We start from the raw sequence: 16,199 nt of genomic DNA, 5'->3' as shown, positions 1-16,199 counted from the left end.
TCTCAGGAGAGGAGAGACGAGGTAGGCCGTTTTTATTTTATAGATTGTTCTGACATTACTCTTGTGTGAGAATTTTCTGGGCATAAAAAATGATCACTGGCTACTTTCCATTCCCAAACCCTAGGATTTCCTTAATATCTCACAAATCTCTGTGATCTTTAGGAAATACTTTCGTTACAGTGCAAAGGGGAATTTAAAATGAATTAAAAGCCTGTCTGAATTAAGACAACCCAGGAGATCAGTGGGTGTATAATATCAGAGTGTGGTAGACCTTGGTTAATTTGTGAGGATGTGTCACAACATCCCACATCAGGCTTGACATTTTGTTCCCAGCTGATTTTGGTGGCAGTGGGGGTGGGGGGGAGGGCGGGTGTTTAATCTTCAGTTCATTGACTGCATGGAGTAGGAGAGGCTGCAAGGTAGATGGAGAGCATGGCTTAGCATCATAGAGAGCTCCCAGGCTGAACCCTGGCAGTACCTCTGGCTAGTTGTATGGCCTGGAAAGAAGTAGGTAATATCTCAGAGCCTTAATTTACCTCTCTGTAAAATGGGAATAATGACGCCTGCCTAGAAGGACTGCCCTGTGGAATGGAACAGCTGGGTGTAAAGCCTCACACCTGGCTGGTGGTGCTTCTCGCTGCTCAGGTGGAATTAGAGTCACATGTTCGCTCTCCACTTCTCACCTAGGTACCTTGGGATCACGAGGCCACTCACATACCCGGTGAGACAGAATGGGAAGTGCATGGCCAAAATGATTCTCTCCGTCTGGCTTCTTTCTGCCTCCATCACGTTACCGCCACTCTTTGGATGGGCCAAGAACGTCAATGATGACAAGGTGTGCTTGATCAGCCAGGACTTTGGCTACACAATCTACTCCACGGCAGTGGCATTTTACATCCCCATGTCTGTCATGCTGTTCATGTACTACCAGATTTACAAGGCTGCCCGCAAGAGCGCCGCCAAGCACAAGTTCCCCGGCTTCCCCCGCGCCGAGGAGCCAGACAGCATCATCTCCCTGAACGGCATGGTGAAGCTCCAGAAGGAGGTGGAGGAGTGTGCCAACCTTTCGAGACTCCTCAAACATGAAAGGAAAAACATCTCCATCTTTAAGAGGGAGCAGAAGGCAGCCACAACCTTGGGGATCATCGTCGGGGCTTTCACTGTGTGCTGGCTGCCGTTTTTCCTCCTCTCGACGGCCAGACCCTTCATCTGCGGCACCGCCTGCAGCTGTATCCCGCTCTGGGTGGAGAGAACATTTCTGTGGCTGGGCTATGCCAACTCCCTCATTAACCCTTTTATCTATGCCTTCTTCAACCGGGACCTGAGGACCACCTACCGCAGCCTGCTCCAGTGCCAGTACCGGAATATCAACCGCAAGCTGTCAGCCGCAGGCATGCATGAGGCCCTGAGGCTCGCCGAGAGGCCCGAGAGAGCCGAGTTTGTGCTGTAAGGTCATTTATCACTGTTTTCCTTTCCTCCCCCGACCCCTTTTACGGGACTTCTTGAGGCGTATCCCAGAGGGCTAGCTGATTTTCTACCAAGCAGGTCAGATTAGAATCGAGAATACTGAGGATTCCAGGCCTCCCCCCAATAGAATTCCCAATCCCCAAAGCTGAAGTCAGGTACTTTGCGGGACTGGAAGAAGGGACTGATCTGTGATGACTTGCAGTCGGCGTGATGGACAAGGAAGGGGCTGTGTCCCGTCCTTTTCCCATAAACGACATCCAGATCGTGTCCCTGATCCCCCATTCCTGTAACATTATTGCTTTCTTTGCTGTTTCTCTGACATCCAGTAAAGCTTTTTTGATGACCTCATTCTTCGCTGATAAAGTCGTTTGAGAAAGGGAGCAGATTCACACAGGCTAAAAGGAAGCAGCCTGCGACAAAGGAGAGTGGTTAGCAGGGAGACGTGCTGGGATAAGGCCCAGTCTTGAAAGCTGCAGAGCTTTTAGGAAGCGCTGCCCACCTTGTGGGGAGGAGGGAACCCATGATGTCGCTGAGTCTGTCTAGGAGGCCTCAGTGACCCTCCTAGAAGCAGTTGCAGTAGGAGCTGGGATCTGAAGGAGGATTTGCAGAGGGCCAGCGGTGGTACGGAGGTGGCTGTGTCCATGCAGCCCACACTGTTGTAAAGAAGGAAGGACGCAATAGAGTCCGTTAGCTGTCAGCTCGTCACACGCCACTTTACTTTAAATTTGAGGCAGAGGCCACTTCCTCTTGTTTGAAAACTGCTTGAGGGCGAAGAGATTGGGATGAGAAGATGAAAGGTATTGGTGAGAGAGTGAGCAGAGCAGTGTTGGACGTGAGAGGGGGAGGCGCTCCTCTCCACCAGACCCGGCAGGAGGGAACAGCCAGAAAACCATGGGCTGCCATCACCATCTTGTCCAGGCCCTCATATGGCAGAAGAGGTAACAGAGCTGGAGACTAAGGCCGCCCCCAGTAAGCTAGTGCATCATCTGAATCTTACTTCTATGAACTCTTCATATATTATATTACATTCCTTTATGTAACGTATGTGACAACATATACATGTATGTAATATGTGTAATGTGTATAACAACTGCGGCAAAGGATCAGCGCTGCTCCAGGAGGACACCCAAAGTGCCAGAGGGTCCAAACCTAGGAGACCCCCCCCCCCCCACACCCCCTGTCCAACGACAAATGAGACTGAAAACCTCTAGGATCTTCACCTGGTTTCTGACTTCACTAATAGCATATTTGCCTCTGGGGCTTTAGCTTTTTATGGAGGCTTGGATATTGTTTGCCTGTTAGTCTAAGACAGGAGTCAGTGAACTTTTACTGTGAAAAAAAGATGGTACATATGTCAGGCATTGCCAGCTGTAGGTCTATTGAAACTACTCATCTTTGCCTTTGCATTGAGAAAGCTGTCATAGACATAAGTAACATACGTATGTCATAGGCATATTGTACCAACAAAACTTTATTTACAAAAACAGGCAGGCAGCTGAGTTTGCCCACAGGTCATAATTTGCTGTCCCCTGGTCTAAGAAAATGACTTTTCTCTCATTACATCTCTTTGTTTGATTTAGTGGTATTGATTTTATTTATAATTATCGAGCCTGAAAATCATTTGGAATGATTGGCCTAAATGTCCATTAACTTCAGGATTTTTTTTTAAGTCTATTTATTTATTTTGAGAGGGGGTAGAGGCAGAGAGAGAGAGAAGGGAGAGAGAATCCCCAGCAGGCTCTGCACTGTCAGTGCTGAGCCCAGTGTGGGGCTCGATCTCACTAACCATGAGATCATGAGCTGACCCGAAATTAAGAGTTGAACACCCAAATGACTGAGTCACCCAGGCACCCCAACGTCAGGAAGGTTCTAATAAGAGAGTTAGAAGAGCTGCTGATTTAAAAAAATCTATACCAGGCAGCTTTCTAGTCCATCCAATGTGTGAAGACTCCTTTTTAAATTCTTGCTTATAACTCTGCCATACAATGAAAAGGATGCAGAAAATGCACAATGTCTTTCCTGTCCTGCGTATATTTCTATGGGACAGACCGAACATAAACACACATATGCACACTCGTCCTCTTTGTAATAAGAACGACAGAAAGGTGACAACAGGAAAAGCTGTAGGATTCAAAGCAGAAGAACATAACTCAGAGCTCACCCTAACCCTGATCAGGGAAGACCGTGGAAGGTATGGGCTTGGATGTGTCTCTGAAAGTAGTCAAGAATTTGTAGCTAAAGGAGAGTAGAAAAGTAAAGGCAGCAGGGGACCTGCTTATGCAAAGGACGGTCTGACTGACATTAAGCATTGGGGTGGGGCAAGATTTGGAGATGACAACCGAAAGGTAGAATGAGATTAAATTATGAAGGCTCTTCCATTCCAGCTGGGATTTTAGTGTAGACAGGCGGTTCTCAACCAGAGTTGGTTTTGCCCGCAGGGCACACTTGACAGTGTCCAGAGACATTTTTGGTTGTCACAATTGGGGGAGGGGAGAACCTGCTGGCATCTAGTGGGATGCTGCTATACATCCTGTAATGCGGGAGCAGCCTCCCTCAGCAAAGAATTACACCTCCCCCCACCGCCTAGATTCTGTAATGCTGATGTTGCAAAGCCCTAGTGTGGACAGACGTAAGCCCTTGACCCAATCTCTATAAATAGAACAGAAATCATCAAAAAGACAGGCTGATCCGGGGTAGAGGCTGGAAGTACAGTCTCTCCAGTGGCTGGTTTTCTCCAGAAACATTTGAGGCTTACTCCAGGCAAGGCATGCCGCCAGGCACGTCAGGGGATGGAAAGATGAGTAAGCGAGCAGGCCTTGGCTCTGGATGCTCACAGGCCAGTGGGCCAGGCTGGCAGTGGACATGGCGTTGGTGTTTAGGAAAAGACTAGTAACCAGAGTACTGCATACAGCCCACACTGCACGCTTGCGCTCAAGCACACACTAGCTAAGTAACCCAAACAACTCACAGCTCTACTGCAGTTTATGGAACAGCGATTGGTGTCAACTCCATAGCTCACAGCAAACTTTCTTGGGATCCTTTGTCCCCTGCTACCAGTCTCTCCAGCATCCACACTTGCTGGCCAGCCTGTAGACTCAAGATTCCTCCCTCCAGTCTCTCCAGCCCTTTCCTCCTTCCCTCTATGGCTGCTTGGGCTCTAATCTCGTTCACTTATGCCTCTAACTCTGCCTTCTTGGCTCTATTTTTTCCCCCTACATAATAGTTTTCTTCCTTCTCTCTGTATACAGTCTACCAGATTGTGTATTGCTACTTCCAGATATCTACCCCTTTCTTCCCATTTTCTTGATCAGTGTAATGAGGAGAGACTCAGGAGTCCAGCTGGCACTGGGGAATCTTCCTTGGTGTGGGGAGTAGATAGAAAAGCTATGCATGCTTCACTGGTAATTTTAATTCATTTCTAAATGATAACCTTTGTCCCCTTTTCACAAGTATTCAAATTTGGTAATACAAAACCAAGTGTGATAATGTGATATAAGCAGGGATCCTTCTGTTTTGCTTTTTAATTTGACAACCTTGTCTATGGATTTGCTTTGAATTGCCATCAATTGTTTTTCAGTGTCACATTGTGACGAGTTTGGTTCTTCGACACCATTATTGTGAACAATATGGAAAAGCAATTTATAAAATACTTCTGTAGAAAGGAATTTCATGAAGTTGTTCTGAAGTAGCTTTTCCTTCCCCTCTCCTTCTTCTCCTTGGTGATTGTATTGTCCTTCTCTTCACAAAAGTTGTATAGTCCATGTTGATTGCAGTGGTGAACGATAGCAGAATCATCTTGCATTCCTGTTACGAGTTCTGTCAATCGGCAGCCCCATGGTCTGTGCAGAAGCTTTGGAGTTCAGGGCAATTCTGCCTTTTCTTTATGGAAACCACTGATAAACACAAAAACAAGCAAACAACAACAAAACAATCAAAGGGATCCTAGCAGAAACTGGAAGGCCCTGAAATTCTGGGTGTCTGTGGTGGGATGTTGCCTTAAAGCAGAAGCAAACACAAAGTTTGCTATTTGAGGGATTCTCATCCCGCCCCACCCCCCCGCACCGCCCATGATAGTATTTTCCTTATCATTAACTAACTATAACTGGGCTCATTATTTTTATTAAATCATCAATTAGTAATAATAACAGCTTTTTTGCATCATGCTTTGTAGCGACCTGCATTTTAAGTTTGCAGTATCTCTTTAAAATAGAAAAGGCGATGGGGTGGCTTAGTCGATTAAGTGTCCCACTTTGGCTCAGGTCATGATCTCACAGTCTGTAGGTTTGAACTCTGCATCAGGCTCTGTGCTGACAGCTCATATCCTGGAGCCTGCTTCTGATTCTGTGTCTCCCTCTCTGTCTCCCCTCACCCCCACCCCTCTGCTTGTGCTCTCTCTCTCAGAAAATAAACATTTAAAAAAAATTCAGTAGGAAAGGTGAGCAACTGGACTTTCTTGCTTTTTCTAACATGTTTTGTTTTCTGAGTAGATGCACAGTGCACCAAATAACATCAAGCAGTACAGATGGGTATACAAGAAAAATAAGCCTTGAGGGAATGTCTTAGGGAAAATCCCGAAGGAAGTGACGTTTGGACCGGACTTTGAATAAGGAGCAGGAATTTAACAAGAAGGGATGGCTGGGGCGGAAGTCCGACTGAGTCTACTCATAGCAGATGGGATAGTATGGACAGAGGGGCACAGATGTGAAGAGAGGCAGACAGAGAACCTGGGACAGGTCTGCAGCAGTACGTGGAAGCTGGGTGGAGTCAGCAGGCAGGGCTAGGTGGGCAGCGTGGGTCGGGGCAGGGACGAACGCTTTGGAGCAGGAGTGAGAGCAAGACTACAGTGTAGTCTTGAATCCACCCACCACAAAATGAAAACTCACATTTACGGTTCTGCTAAATCATGGGTTCACAATAGGAGACGGGAGATGGGGTAAGAGACCACTCTGAAAGTGAGGTCTCCTGACACAAGGGCCCACATTAGGAGGGTGGCATTGAGACAGGATAAAGGCCAAGGATGTCTGAACATTTGGTAGTTGACTGGCAGGCAGGTGGTAAGGGAAAGGACCTGGGAAATGTGCTACAGCTTGAGGACTAGAGGGGTTTGGTTCATTGCACGAACCGCTGTGAGCAGAGTTGTGCTGAGCTGCAGAGAAGTACAGTTTCCCCTCTGTGCTGAGCACCAGCCAAGGCCCCAGGCTAAGAACAGGTGTGGAGCATCATCAGGGACATGGCCTCTTTCTTGTGCCTGTTCTCACAAACCCAGGAGCCTAGAGCTGCGGGTTTGAGCTGAAGCATGGCGCTTCTCTTTAGGCGCCATTCCATGAGGTGACAGAGAAAGCAAGAGATGCTGTCTTATGGAGAAACTGATCCTGTCACCAGGAAAAACCCACCTGTCTGGTCTTGGGAGCCAAGTGAGAGTGGTACTATCGATGAGCTGGGGAGGCAAACCCCAGGGTGCATGGCCAGGCCCACAACCCCAGTAGACCTAGGTCTCAAGCCCACACATAGTGTTCGGTAATTTGAGTCTTTTGAAGGTACAGAGTTAGGGGAGTGTGGACCTAGAGGGAATGTGGATCTACACCAAGAAGAGTCTTGTCCTCAGCTGTTGGCCAAGACTTCTCCATGACTCATGCCACTTCTGTGAATCAGAGAAAAGGAAGTGAGGGAGATAGGGTTTCCTGACCTTTGTACACGTCTTTCTATAAAGCACCCTCCTGGGCTTGAAGGGAGGAACACTTCTCATAAGTGGTCATCATTATTCTTTTTCATGTGGGGCAAGCACAGTAGTATTTTGCAGGCAGTTTTGAGAGTGGAGGCATCTTTGCCTGCAGCTGTATTATCAAAGTGAATTTCTAAATGGGTTATCTGGGGCTGGTTTGCAAATATATTAAGGCCCTGGCAACTTAGAGAAGTTATAAAATTTATGAAAAGAGCCACGGCATGCTCCCTTTCTTTTAGAAACCCTTAGAAGCCACAACTGATTCAAATTACTGAATGCTGTAAAAATTGAATCCACCCACCACAAAATGAAACTCACATTTACGGTTCTGCTAAATCATTTTCTTGTCTTCTCTCTCTCTCCCTCTCTCTCTTTCTCTTTATAGACAAAACTCTGACTACTGTAGAAAAAAAAGTCATGATTCATGATCAAAAGTGGAAATAAACAAGGCAAGACAGAGATGGAAGCAATGCAATCACTTGCTGAGGCTGCGGAATGGAGCGTGGCTTCGTCCTTCCCTGGGATGGCGGACACGTGACAAGCAGGGTGATCTGTTGTACAAAGCATATTAGGAGGGAGACAGATGGTGACCTCTCCTCTTTTGCTGTGGCTCTTGTGTGCCAATGAAAATAGTTCTCAGTTTAGGACAGCCAGATCAGCTCCGCAGTAAAGCATCAAAACAGAGTTAAGTCTCAGAAAGGAAACAGTCTCTGGTGCTGTGTGTGTGTGTGTCCAAGTCCACAAAAGGAAGAAAGTTCCAATGCTCACTTCCCATGCTTCCGAGTCTAGGCATTGTGGTGAATATTCAGGAATCACTCACGAGACAGAATGTATTTTGTGGTAGGACAGAAGGGTGTTTTTCCAAGCAAACTGTGGTAAGCGTAATGTTGAATATGTTGCATGTGTGTGTTAGAAAACAGAATCCCGTCATCAGCTAATATAAATGATTTCCCAGAGCAGTGTCTGGTTAAAGCTTCTGTCAAATAGTTTCGCTTTTTATTTTTTTTGCAGGGTCCCTGTGACTTCCCCACCAATGTATTTTTCTTTGTTAACTCATTGATTGTTACGGTTTAACTCAGGAACAGATCTCAGGATGGAGAGGATCATAAAACCTGAATAAAGCTTTTTCTTGCACTCACACTTCTCCTGAAGGGTCCTGAGAGATGAGAGGGATTCCTTCTGAGAGGAAGGCTGTGTACCTGGACGAAGAGTGAGTGCTACCTAACTGTACTGTATTCCAGCATGGTTATAGACACAGAACTTTTGGCTGTCGGGTTCTCACAGATGGAGTGGGCTCATGGGCTGGTCCATAACTCTGTTCTTTTGGAGAAAGTGTGGGAACAATGGGGTTTCCATGAAAGGCTATGATGCTTTCAGAGACGGAGGAATCAATATGTTAATTCTTTGTGAGCAGCATTGTATTAAAGGGAATGGTGTGAATTGGAGGTCGCTTGGGCTGTACTGAGAAACACTCAGAAACCCAGTCCGTTCCTTCAGGAGGATTTGTTTTTGTGTTCTCTGTATCCTAAATCAAATGTGTGCCTGGCCAGTTCTGTTCTTCTTCCCTCTCTCTTCCCAAAGTGGTAGACCTTAAGGGCAGGTAAGGAAACAGAAAAGGCCCCTTTGTGGATTTTTTTTTTTTAATGGTACTGTGTAATATGTAATGAGACAGGAAGATGGTGGATCAGAAGAATACCTCCAAAGGGGAAAAATGAACACAAACCTTCATTTGATAAAAGAGAACTGACAGAGAAAATTATTTTCCTACAAGAAATGTAGCTGTTCTCTCACAGGAAAATGTGGAATTCCAACGGGGATTATGAATTTCTTCAGTTTTCACTGACACTGCATCTTACCAGACACAAAGAAGGGTCTGGAAGGGGAGGTGGGCACCGTCCCTTCAGACAAAGCTTGTACAAATTCCTGAACCACAGATTTGCTAAAGTGACTGTATATACCTACATTCGTAATTTAAATGATTAATTCTGGTCAGATAAATGTTGTTAAATTTGAAAATGTTTTATTACATTACATCAAATAAAGTTTATTTGTAGCTGTAATAAAGCAACTTAAGTAATGATTTTTAATTGAAGGTCTGCTGTCATAAATATTGCTATATGTAGACTTGCAAAAGGGCACGCTTTATAGGTTTTGCTAAAATCCTAACAGGTAGTTAAGCCAGTCTGTAATTCACTGCATGTCACTTGTCACTTTTTTTTTTTTTTTTTTTAAGAATGACCGTTGGGTCCTTGATTTGATTGGTGGTGTGACATTCAGCACTGTGAACATGGAGGGAACATGGATGGGTAACATGAGTCCTTACTTTTAAGGAGTGTGCCAGCAGATTGAAGGCAGACGTTCCTCAGATGGTCACCATATCACTTAGGGAGTGCCATGGCAGTTTGTGAGAAATGACCGGGTTCCTTCCTGTAGCACAAGACAAGGCATTAGGGTTAACTGGATTGATTCAGGTTCTCAAATGGGTTTAATTTTTAATTGTTTTTAAACATTTATTCATTTTTGAGAGACAGAGCATGAGCAAGGGAGGATCAGAGAGAGAGAGGGAGACACAGAATCAGAAGCAGGCTCCAGGCTCTGAGCTGTCAGCACAGAACCTGATGCGGGGCTTGAACACACTGACACAGCGAGATCATGACTTGAGCTGAAGTTGGATGCTCAACAGACTGAGCCACCCAGGCACCCCTTTTAATTTTTTAAATTCTGACCTTAGTTATTCAAATCGGCTTTTTATCACACCTGACTTGAATGCCTGGTTACTGAACTCTCTGCTTTATTCTGGCCACGTGTGCTTTACATGCATGGCAGCCAATTGAAAAGTAGAAATCGAGAGAGAATGAGGGAAATACAAACACTTTATACTATTACACACATGACATCATTTGTGCCAAAGGCACAGCTTTTGTTTTAACCAAGAATTGGGAAAATCGCTGAGATAAGCACTTTACACATATTTTATGACTGCTCAGCAAGAATGACCATTAAGACTTATCTCTCGGCTCACTCAAGAGTGTCAGCTGTCTCCCTGTAGGGCTGGGTGCTGTGAAATGGTGCTTGGGAAGGAGGGTACACGTAGTACACGTAAGCCATAACTGAATGCTACCTTAGTGTGTAGTTTTATCATGTAAATATTAAACAGGGCACTCCTAAATTTCCTAGGTTTCCTGGAAACTATTTCATAATTCTTAAAGCCTTTACCACCATTTCATGTGCTTGAGATGCTTGTATATGTTTTTGATGATCCTATTTTCATGCAGTTTCATTAGATTCATTGATTCCAGGCAATATGAATAGAAAAGTCAGACCATTTTACAGATAATTTATGCTAATGTAATGATTGTTCGAATTGCCATCTGGTGGTGGTAGGGGTTTTCCTTGCAGCATTTTGACTGTCAACTGAGTCCTCAACTTAACGGATAGAAATGTGTATAAATCCTGCGTTGTTTATTTACTTTTTAAGTTTATTTATTTATTTGGAGAGAGAGACGGAGACAGAGAAAGCACGTGAGCAGGGGAGGGACAGAGAGAGAAAAAAAGAGAGAGAGACTCCCAAGCAGGCTCCTTACTGTCAGCACAGAGCCCAACCTGGGGCTCAAACTCACAAGCTGTGAGATCATGACCGGAGCCAAAACCACAAGTGGGATGCCTAACTGACCAAGCCACCCAGGCACCCCATAAATCCTGCATTTTTTAAACAGTCTAGGTTTCCCATCCCAGGACCTTCACACATGCTTTCCCTCTCTATCCAGAGTATTTTTCCAGTTTTCAAAGATTTATTTAATGTATGTCTCCAGTATGGTTTAGTAATTCTTCAAGGGCAAGGACCGTGTCTGTTTTCCTCACCAGTATGCCCAACGCTTAGCATTGTGCTTGCGACATATAGAGGAGGCATGTAATAAATAGTTCTTATTAGGAAGGAAAGAAAGACAAGAAGGAAGGGAGAAGGGAGAGGGAGAGCAAAAGGCCAGCATTTCCTTGGCATCTTTTTAGTTTTTGGAGGAGACAATCGAGGAAAGTTGATGTGATCAAGTGACATGCTCCATAAGTGGGACAGAAGGGGCAGGGAGGAAAGTCTCCTGTGTGCGGCATAGGGCAGGCCCTCCGCTACACGGTGCTGCTGCATGAACTTCTCATGTCAAGAGAGCAACCTTTTCTTAATTTTCCGCACTAGTAGAGCAGAGCCATGTATGCGTTATGGCCCATGTGTTGAAACTTGTTTATGTACAACTAGCCAGATGGTCTCTACTAGCACACAAAGAAGCCATTCCAGAGCTTTCAGGGGGTCAGCGTGCTGAGGAAGCACTGGGGGAAAGGCATGTTGTGATGTCATCCCTTACTTAATCCAAGTAGTATAGATCCAAAAAGGAAAACCCGGTCAGACATTCAGTGTGAAGCAGAGAGACCTGAAGAATGAATTCAGGGGATCCGATTCTCAGAGACAAACGTTGATTTAACTGGATCTCTCTTTAAAGTTGCTTTGTCTACATTTTCTCTGGAGAAGAAAATAACTTCTTAAAATCCTTTACTTTTTAAGCACCTGCTGGCTAAATAACATTTTTTTCAAAAAATTACTTATGCAGGACAAGCAGCAGAGATGCTATATGATCATCAATAAAAAAATCTAAAAGCAAGATTTACTATCCTAATCTGAAGCAGAAAGTGAGGGGCTGATGGCCATCAGAAGCAGACTCGCGGATAACAAGTCTGTTGGGGACTTAGTATTAAAAATTGCTGAGTTGAGGGAATTAAGAGATATTGTAACCGTGGCTCTCTGAATACACGTAAAATCTTAGATTCTATTCAAACTATAAAGTCTATGCTCAGAGATTATAGAACCAAAAAAAAGTAATGGACAAGAAATATTCAAGAAATATGCAAGACTATAAAGAAATGACAGTCTAATCCATGGTTCTACCACAAAGAAATTCATTCATTCTTCCATTCATTCACTTATTCCAATACATATTTATTTACTTATTTATTTTTATTTTTTTAATATTTATTCATTTTTTGAGAGAGAGAGAATGAGCAGAGGAAGGGAAGAAAGAGAGGGAGAAGCAGAATCCAAAGCAGGTTTCTGGCTCCAAACTGTCAGCACAGAGCCCAACACAAGTCCCAAACCCACAAAGCACGAGATCATGACCGGAGCTGAAGTCAGATACTTAACCGACCGAGCCACCCAAGCGCCCCAATACATATTTACTAATATGTCAGAGACTGAACCCTAGAACCTAGTGGTAAGACAAAGATGATCTCCATTCTTGTGAGGCTGAAAATCTACCCAGGAAGCTTCATGTTACACAAATGATTAAAATCCAATGCGCGACGTGTGATGATGAGGCAAATACAGGGAGATTCAGAAAGAATGCCTCCTTCAGTCTATTGATAGGAACATTTAAATCTCAGTGGAGGAGAGAAGTGAGAATCCAAAGTAGCAGATGGCAAAAATACCTAGATTTTCTTTTTGATGTATAGCATGTAATATTTTTGGTGCCAAATTACCTTTCTCAATTACATTTTGATTGGGCTATTATTAAAGTGCTCTTTATTCCTTAAACCCACACAGTCTCACGGGGGAGAGATGGTGCAGAGCAGCGACTGGACAGCAGAAAGTCCGCTGTGAACATAAAAGTTTGTCACCTGTAGGAAAATGAGAACTAACTGTATCCACAGAGCACTGCAGAGCCACAGAAAGCTCATGGACGATCTAGGACAACCACCTACTGCTTAGCAGGTGAGAACATGCTAGAGTAGAGCTCTGTTTTGTCTGAATTTGTTTAAAGGAGTGTGGTGGACAGCAGTGCTTTGCAAGCTATCTTTGGGGAAGAAGTTTTAAAAAAAATCCGTTGCAAAGCTGTGTGTTTGAAAACTATAATAAAATCGAATTACAAGAAAAGTGAGATATAAAAATATAAAATATAAATTCAGTTTGTTTTATATTAGGTTCAGTAGACATAAAAGTACAGCTCAGGAAATATGGTCAGAACAAGCATAACATAGAGAACAAGAAAAAAAATCACCAACGCTGGCTGCTGTCCCCTGAAAGTATATGGTTAAGGAAAGCCAGACTGAGGAACGACTGCATAATTATGACGTGTGCAGGACACTGTGTACAAAGCCCTTCTACAGCATGCGGTGGGGGGACTGGGTACAGGGAGGCTGTAGGGCACAGGGGTGGGGAGACTGCATGGAGCAGCTTCCTCCTAAGAACTACCCTTGGGATGGGAGTAGTGCAGAGAAGGGACCTGCTCTCGTGAATCAGAGCCTTCAAATAATTCAACTCAGATAACTCAACTTTTCCCCTGTGTTTTTGCTCTTTCATTATCTACAATTAAATTGAATCCAGAATGCTGACCTAAAGGCACTGAAAGGTATTTAATTTTTAGGATGAACCAAATTGTTCTTTTATTTAAAATTTTTTTAAATGTTTATTCATTTTTGAGAGATAGAGACAGAGTACAAGCAGGGGAGGGCAGAGAGAGAGGGAGACACAGGATCCGAAGCAGGCTCCAGGCTCTGAGTTGTCATCACAGAGCTCAATGCAGGACTTGAACTCATGAACTGTGAGATCATGACCTCAGCCGAAGTTGTACACTTAATCAACTGAGCCGCCCAGGTGCCTCCCAGATTGTTCTTAAATAGGGCAAAGAAAGAGACTAAATGTTGACGTGTCGATAATAGTGTGAAGGCAAAAGATTGTGATGTAGGTTAAGGTTAATATCAAGTGATCACTCTTCCGTTCTGTCATATACTCAGTATGTTCTAAACTTCACTCTGAGTAAGAATTATCTAGGGAGCTTTTGTTTGTTTGTTTGTTTCGGGAAGGGGAGGGTTAAGGTAAGCTCTATGCCCAACATGGGACTTGAACTCACAACCCAAACATCAAGAGTCACATACTTTACTGACTGAGCCAGCCAGGTATCCCTAGGGAACTTGTTATACATGAAAACTCCTGGGACCCATTTTCAGAAATTCTGATTCATTATGTTGCAGGGTGCAGCGTAGGGTGAAGAGGGACAGCCAGCCTACCCAGTGACTCTGCTACAGCTGAGCTGGATGCCAAGTGCTGAGAATTGCTACTCCCAAACAGGCTGGCAAACTGAATCCTGTAACTGATCCTGTGTGCAGTTAGTGTGGGAAAGCACAATTAATATAAAATAATATCTAAATCATTTGTATACAGTTACGGCATCTTGTCCGAGAAATACACAAAATGCTTGCAGATTCTCATACATACTCTTTAAGTATTCAATACCTGCTTTTGGCACCAAAACCCCCAGCAATTTGTGGAAGAAAATAACCCACAGATCACCTTAGGTTGTTTTTAACTATAAAGACACATGGAGTTTGGTTTTAAGTGTGGTCCTGGTTAATGTCTACATTACTGAGTAACTTCTGGCATTAACTAATTCATATTGGTGCTAGCACCAGGTCAGCTGAGAATCAGTGCATCGCCTTTCTGTTCCCATGCTCAGCAGCTGATCAAATGTTTGTCAACAAAGCAAAGACTAGATCTTTGAACATAGGTGTTGAATATTAGCCAATGAGAATGAGATGTTGACTTTGGCCAACGTCCATGCTTTTACGTGTGTGTGTGTGTGTGTATATGGCAGTGGTTAATACAACTCACATAGGTGATTTGAGTGATTATCACTCATTAGTCATTCTGATAATACAACAACCCTAAAAGGGGGTGGGGGTGTTATCTCCATTTTATGAGGGACCTGATGTTTATGGAACCCAAAGACATTAACTTGTAAGTGGCAGAAGAGCACTCCAGCTGTTCCGTTCCACAAAATGCATCTCAGTGGTACCGACTGGCTTTGTGGACCTGGAAATATGCATCTGAACTCTGAGAAGACTCTTGGGTCACTGAATTCCTCAAAGCAGTTGTCTAAGTTAAAGCCCAGATGATGTGAAGGAAGCAAAGGTTGTGATTCCTACTTCCTAATCTTATTCTTGGATTTCTCCATACCTGAGTACTTAGCATTTCAGTGCTTTCTCCTCATTTGCAATTCTATTGCAGCCTGCCTATAATGGTTTATTTTATGTGTTAATTTGACAGGATCACAGTGTGCCCAGGGATTAGGGTAAACATTTTTTCTAGGTGTGTCTGTGAGGGTGTTTCTGGATGAAATTAGCATTTGAATCCATAGACTAAGTAAAGCAGATCCTCTCCCCAGTGTGCGTGGAATATATCCAATCCCTTGAGGGTCTGAATAGAACAAAAATTGGAGAGTGGGAGAATTAACTCTGCCTGACTGGCTGAGCTGGAACATTGGTTTTCTCCGGCCTTTGAACTGGAACCACCAACCTTCCGGTTCCCAGGCCTTTGGACTTGAACTGAACTACACCACCAGCTTTTCTGGGTCTCCAGCTTGCAGACAGCACATTGTGGGACTTCTCGGCCTGCAAAATCACATGAGCAATTCTTTATAGTAAATCTCTCTCTATATATAAAACTTCCTATATAGATTACATGGATGTATATATAACTCTATAAATAGCATATTGGCTTATGTGTATGTGTGTGTGTGTGTATACACTGCCCTCGTTGCAATTGCATTATAATGTGTGCCTTTCTAGATTCTCCTCATTAAAACTTATCTCTTCTGTGTCCCACTCTCTTATCTTCCGTTGTCTCTAAACTGTCAGCCAATTAATCAAATACACTAATCCATTATTCTGGGGCAATATCCCCTTCCTGCAAGGTACAGAGTTATACTGAGACCAGCAATCCCTTAGATCAAGGTCTGGACCTGAGAGAGTTGTTGATACAAATTTCAGACAGTGTGACAAGTCGATGGTGGCAGTAGCAGTTCAGATACCTGTGCGTTTCCTTCATTGTCTAGGATTCTGTGAATCCTGCAGCCATTTAGTTATTTACAGACTCCCAGGGACTCGTGCAGCTGAAAGTGTGCTGTTATCTAGACCCATCAGTGTGGCTTGGGCCAGGTCTTTCTCCTACTCACAATGGAGCTGACAACTAGCT

General features: G+C 44.1%; 1 protein-coding gene across 1 annotated transcript in view; it reads left to right on the top strand.

Moving 5' to 3' along the window:
* The window catches only part of HTR7 (5-hydroxytryptamine receptor 7), a 92,338-nt gene extending 83,160 nt beyond the window's left edge, over positions 1 to 9,178 (top strand). The window contains exons 2-3 of the mRNA XM_039216736.1: positions 688 to 1,446; positions 7,575 to 9,178. Coding sequence (XP_039072667.1) covers positions 688 to 1,446; positions 7,575 to 7,617 — 802 coding nt within the window. The 3' untranslated portion in view covers positions 7,618 to 9,178. The remainder of the gene's footprint in view (positions 1 to 687; positions 1,447 to 7,574) is intronic.
* Positions 9,179 to 16,199: the final 7,021 nt, after the last annotated feature.

Source organism: Hyaena hyaena, unplaced genomic scaffold, assembly GCF_003009895.1.
Source record: "Hyaena hyaena isolate Hyena2069 unplaced genomic scaffold, ASM300989v1 scaffold_653, whole genome shotgun sequence".
NCBI classification, from domain to species: domain Eukaryota; kingdom Metazoa; phylum Chordata; class Mammalia; order Carnivora; family Hyaenidae; genus Hyaena; species Hyaena hyaena.
This window is presented reverse-complemented; position numbering and strand designations above follow the sequence as displayed.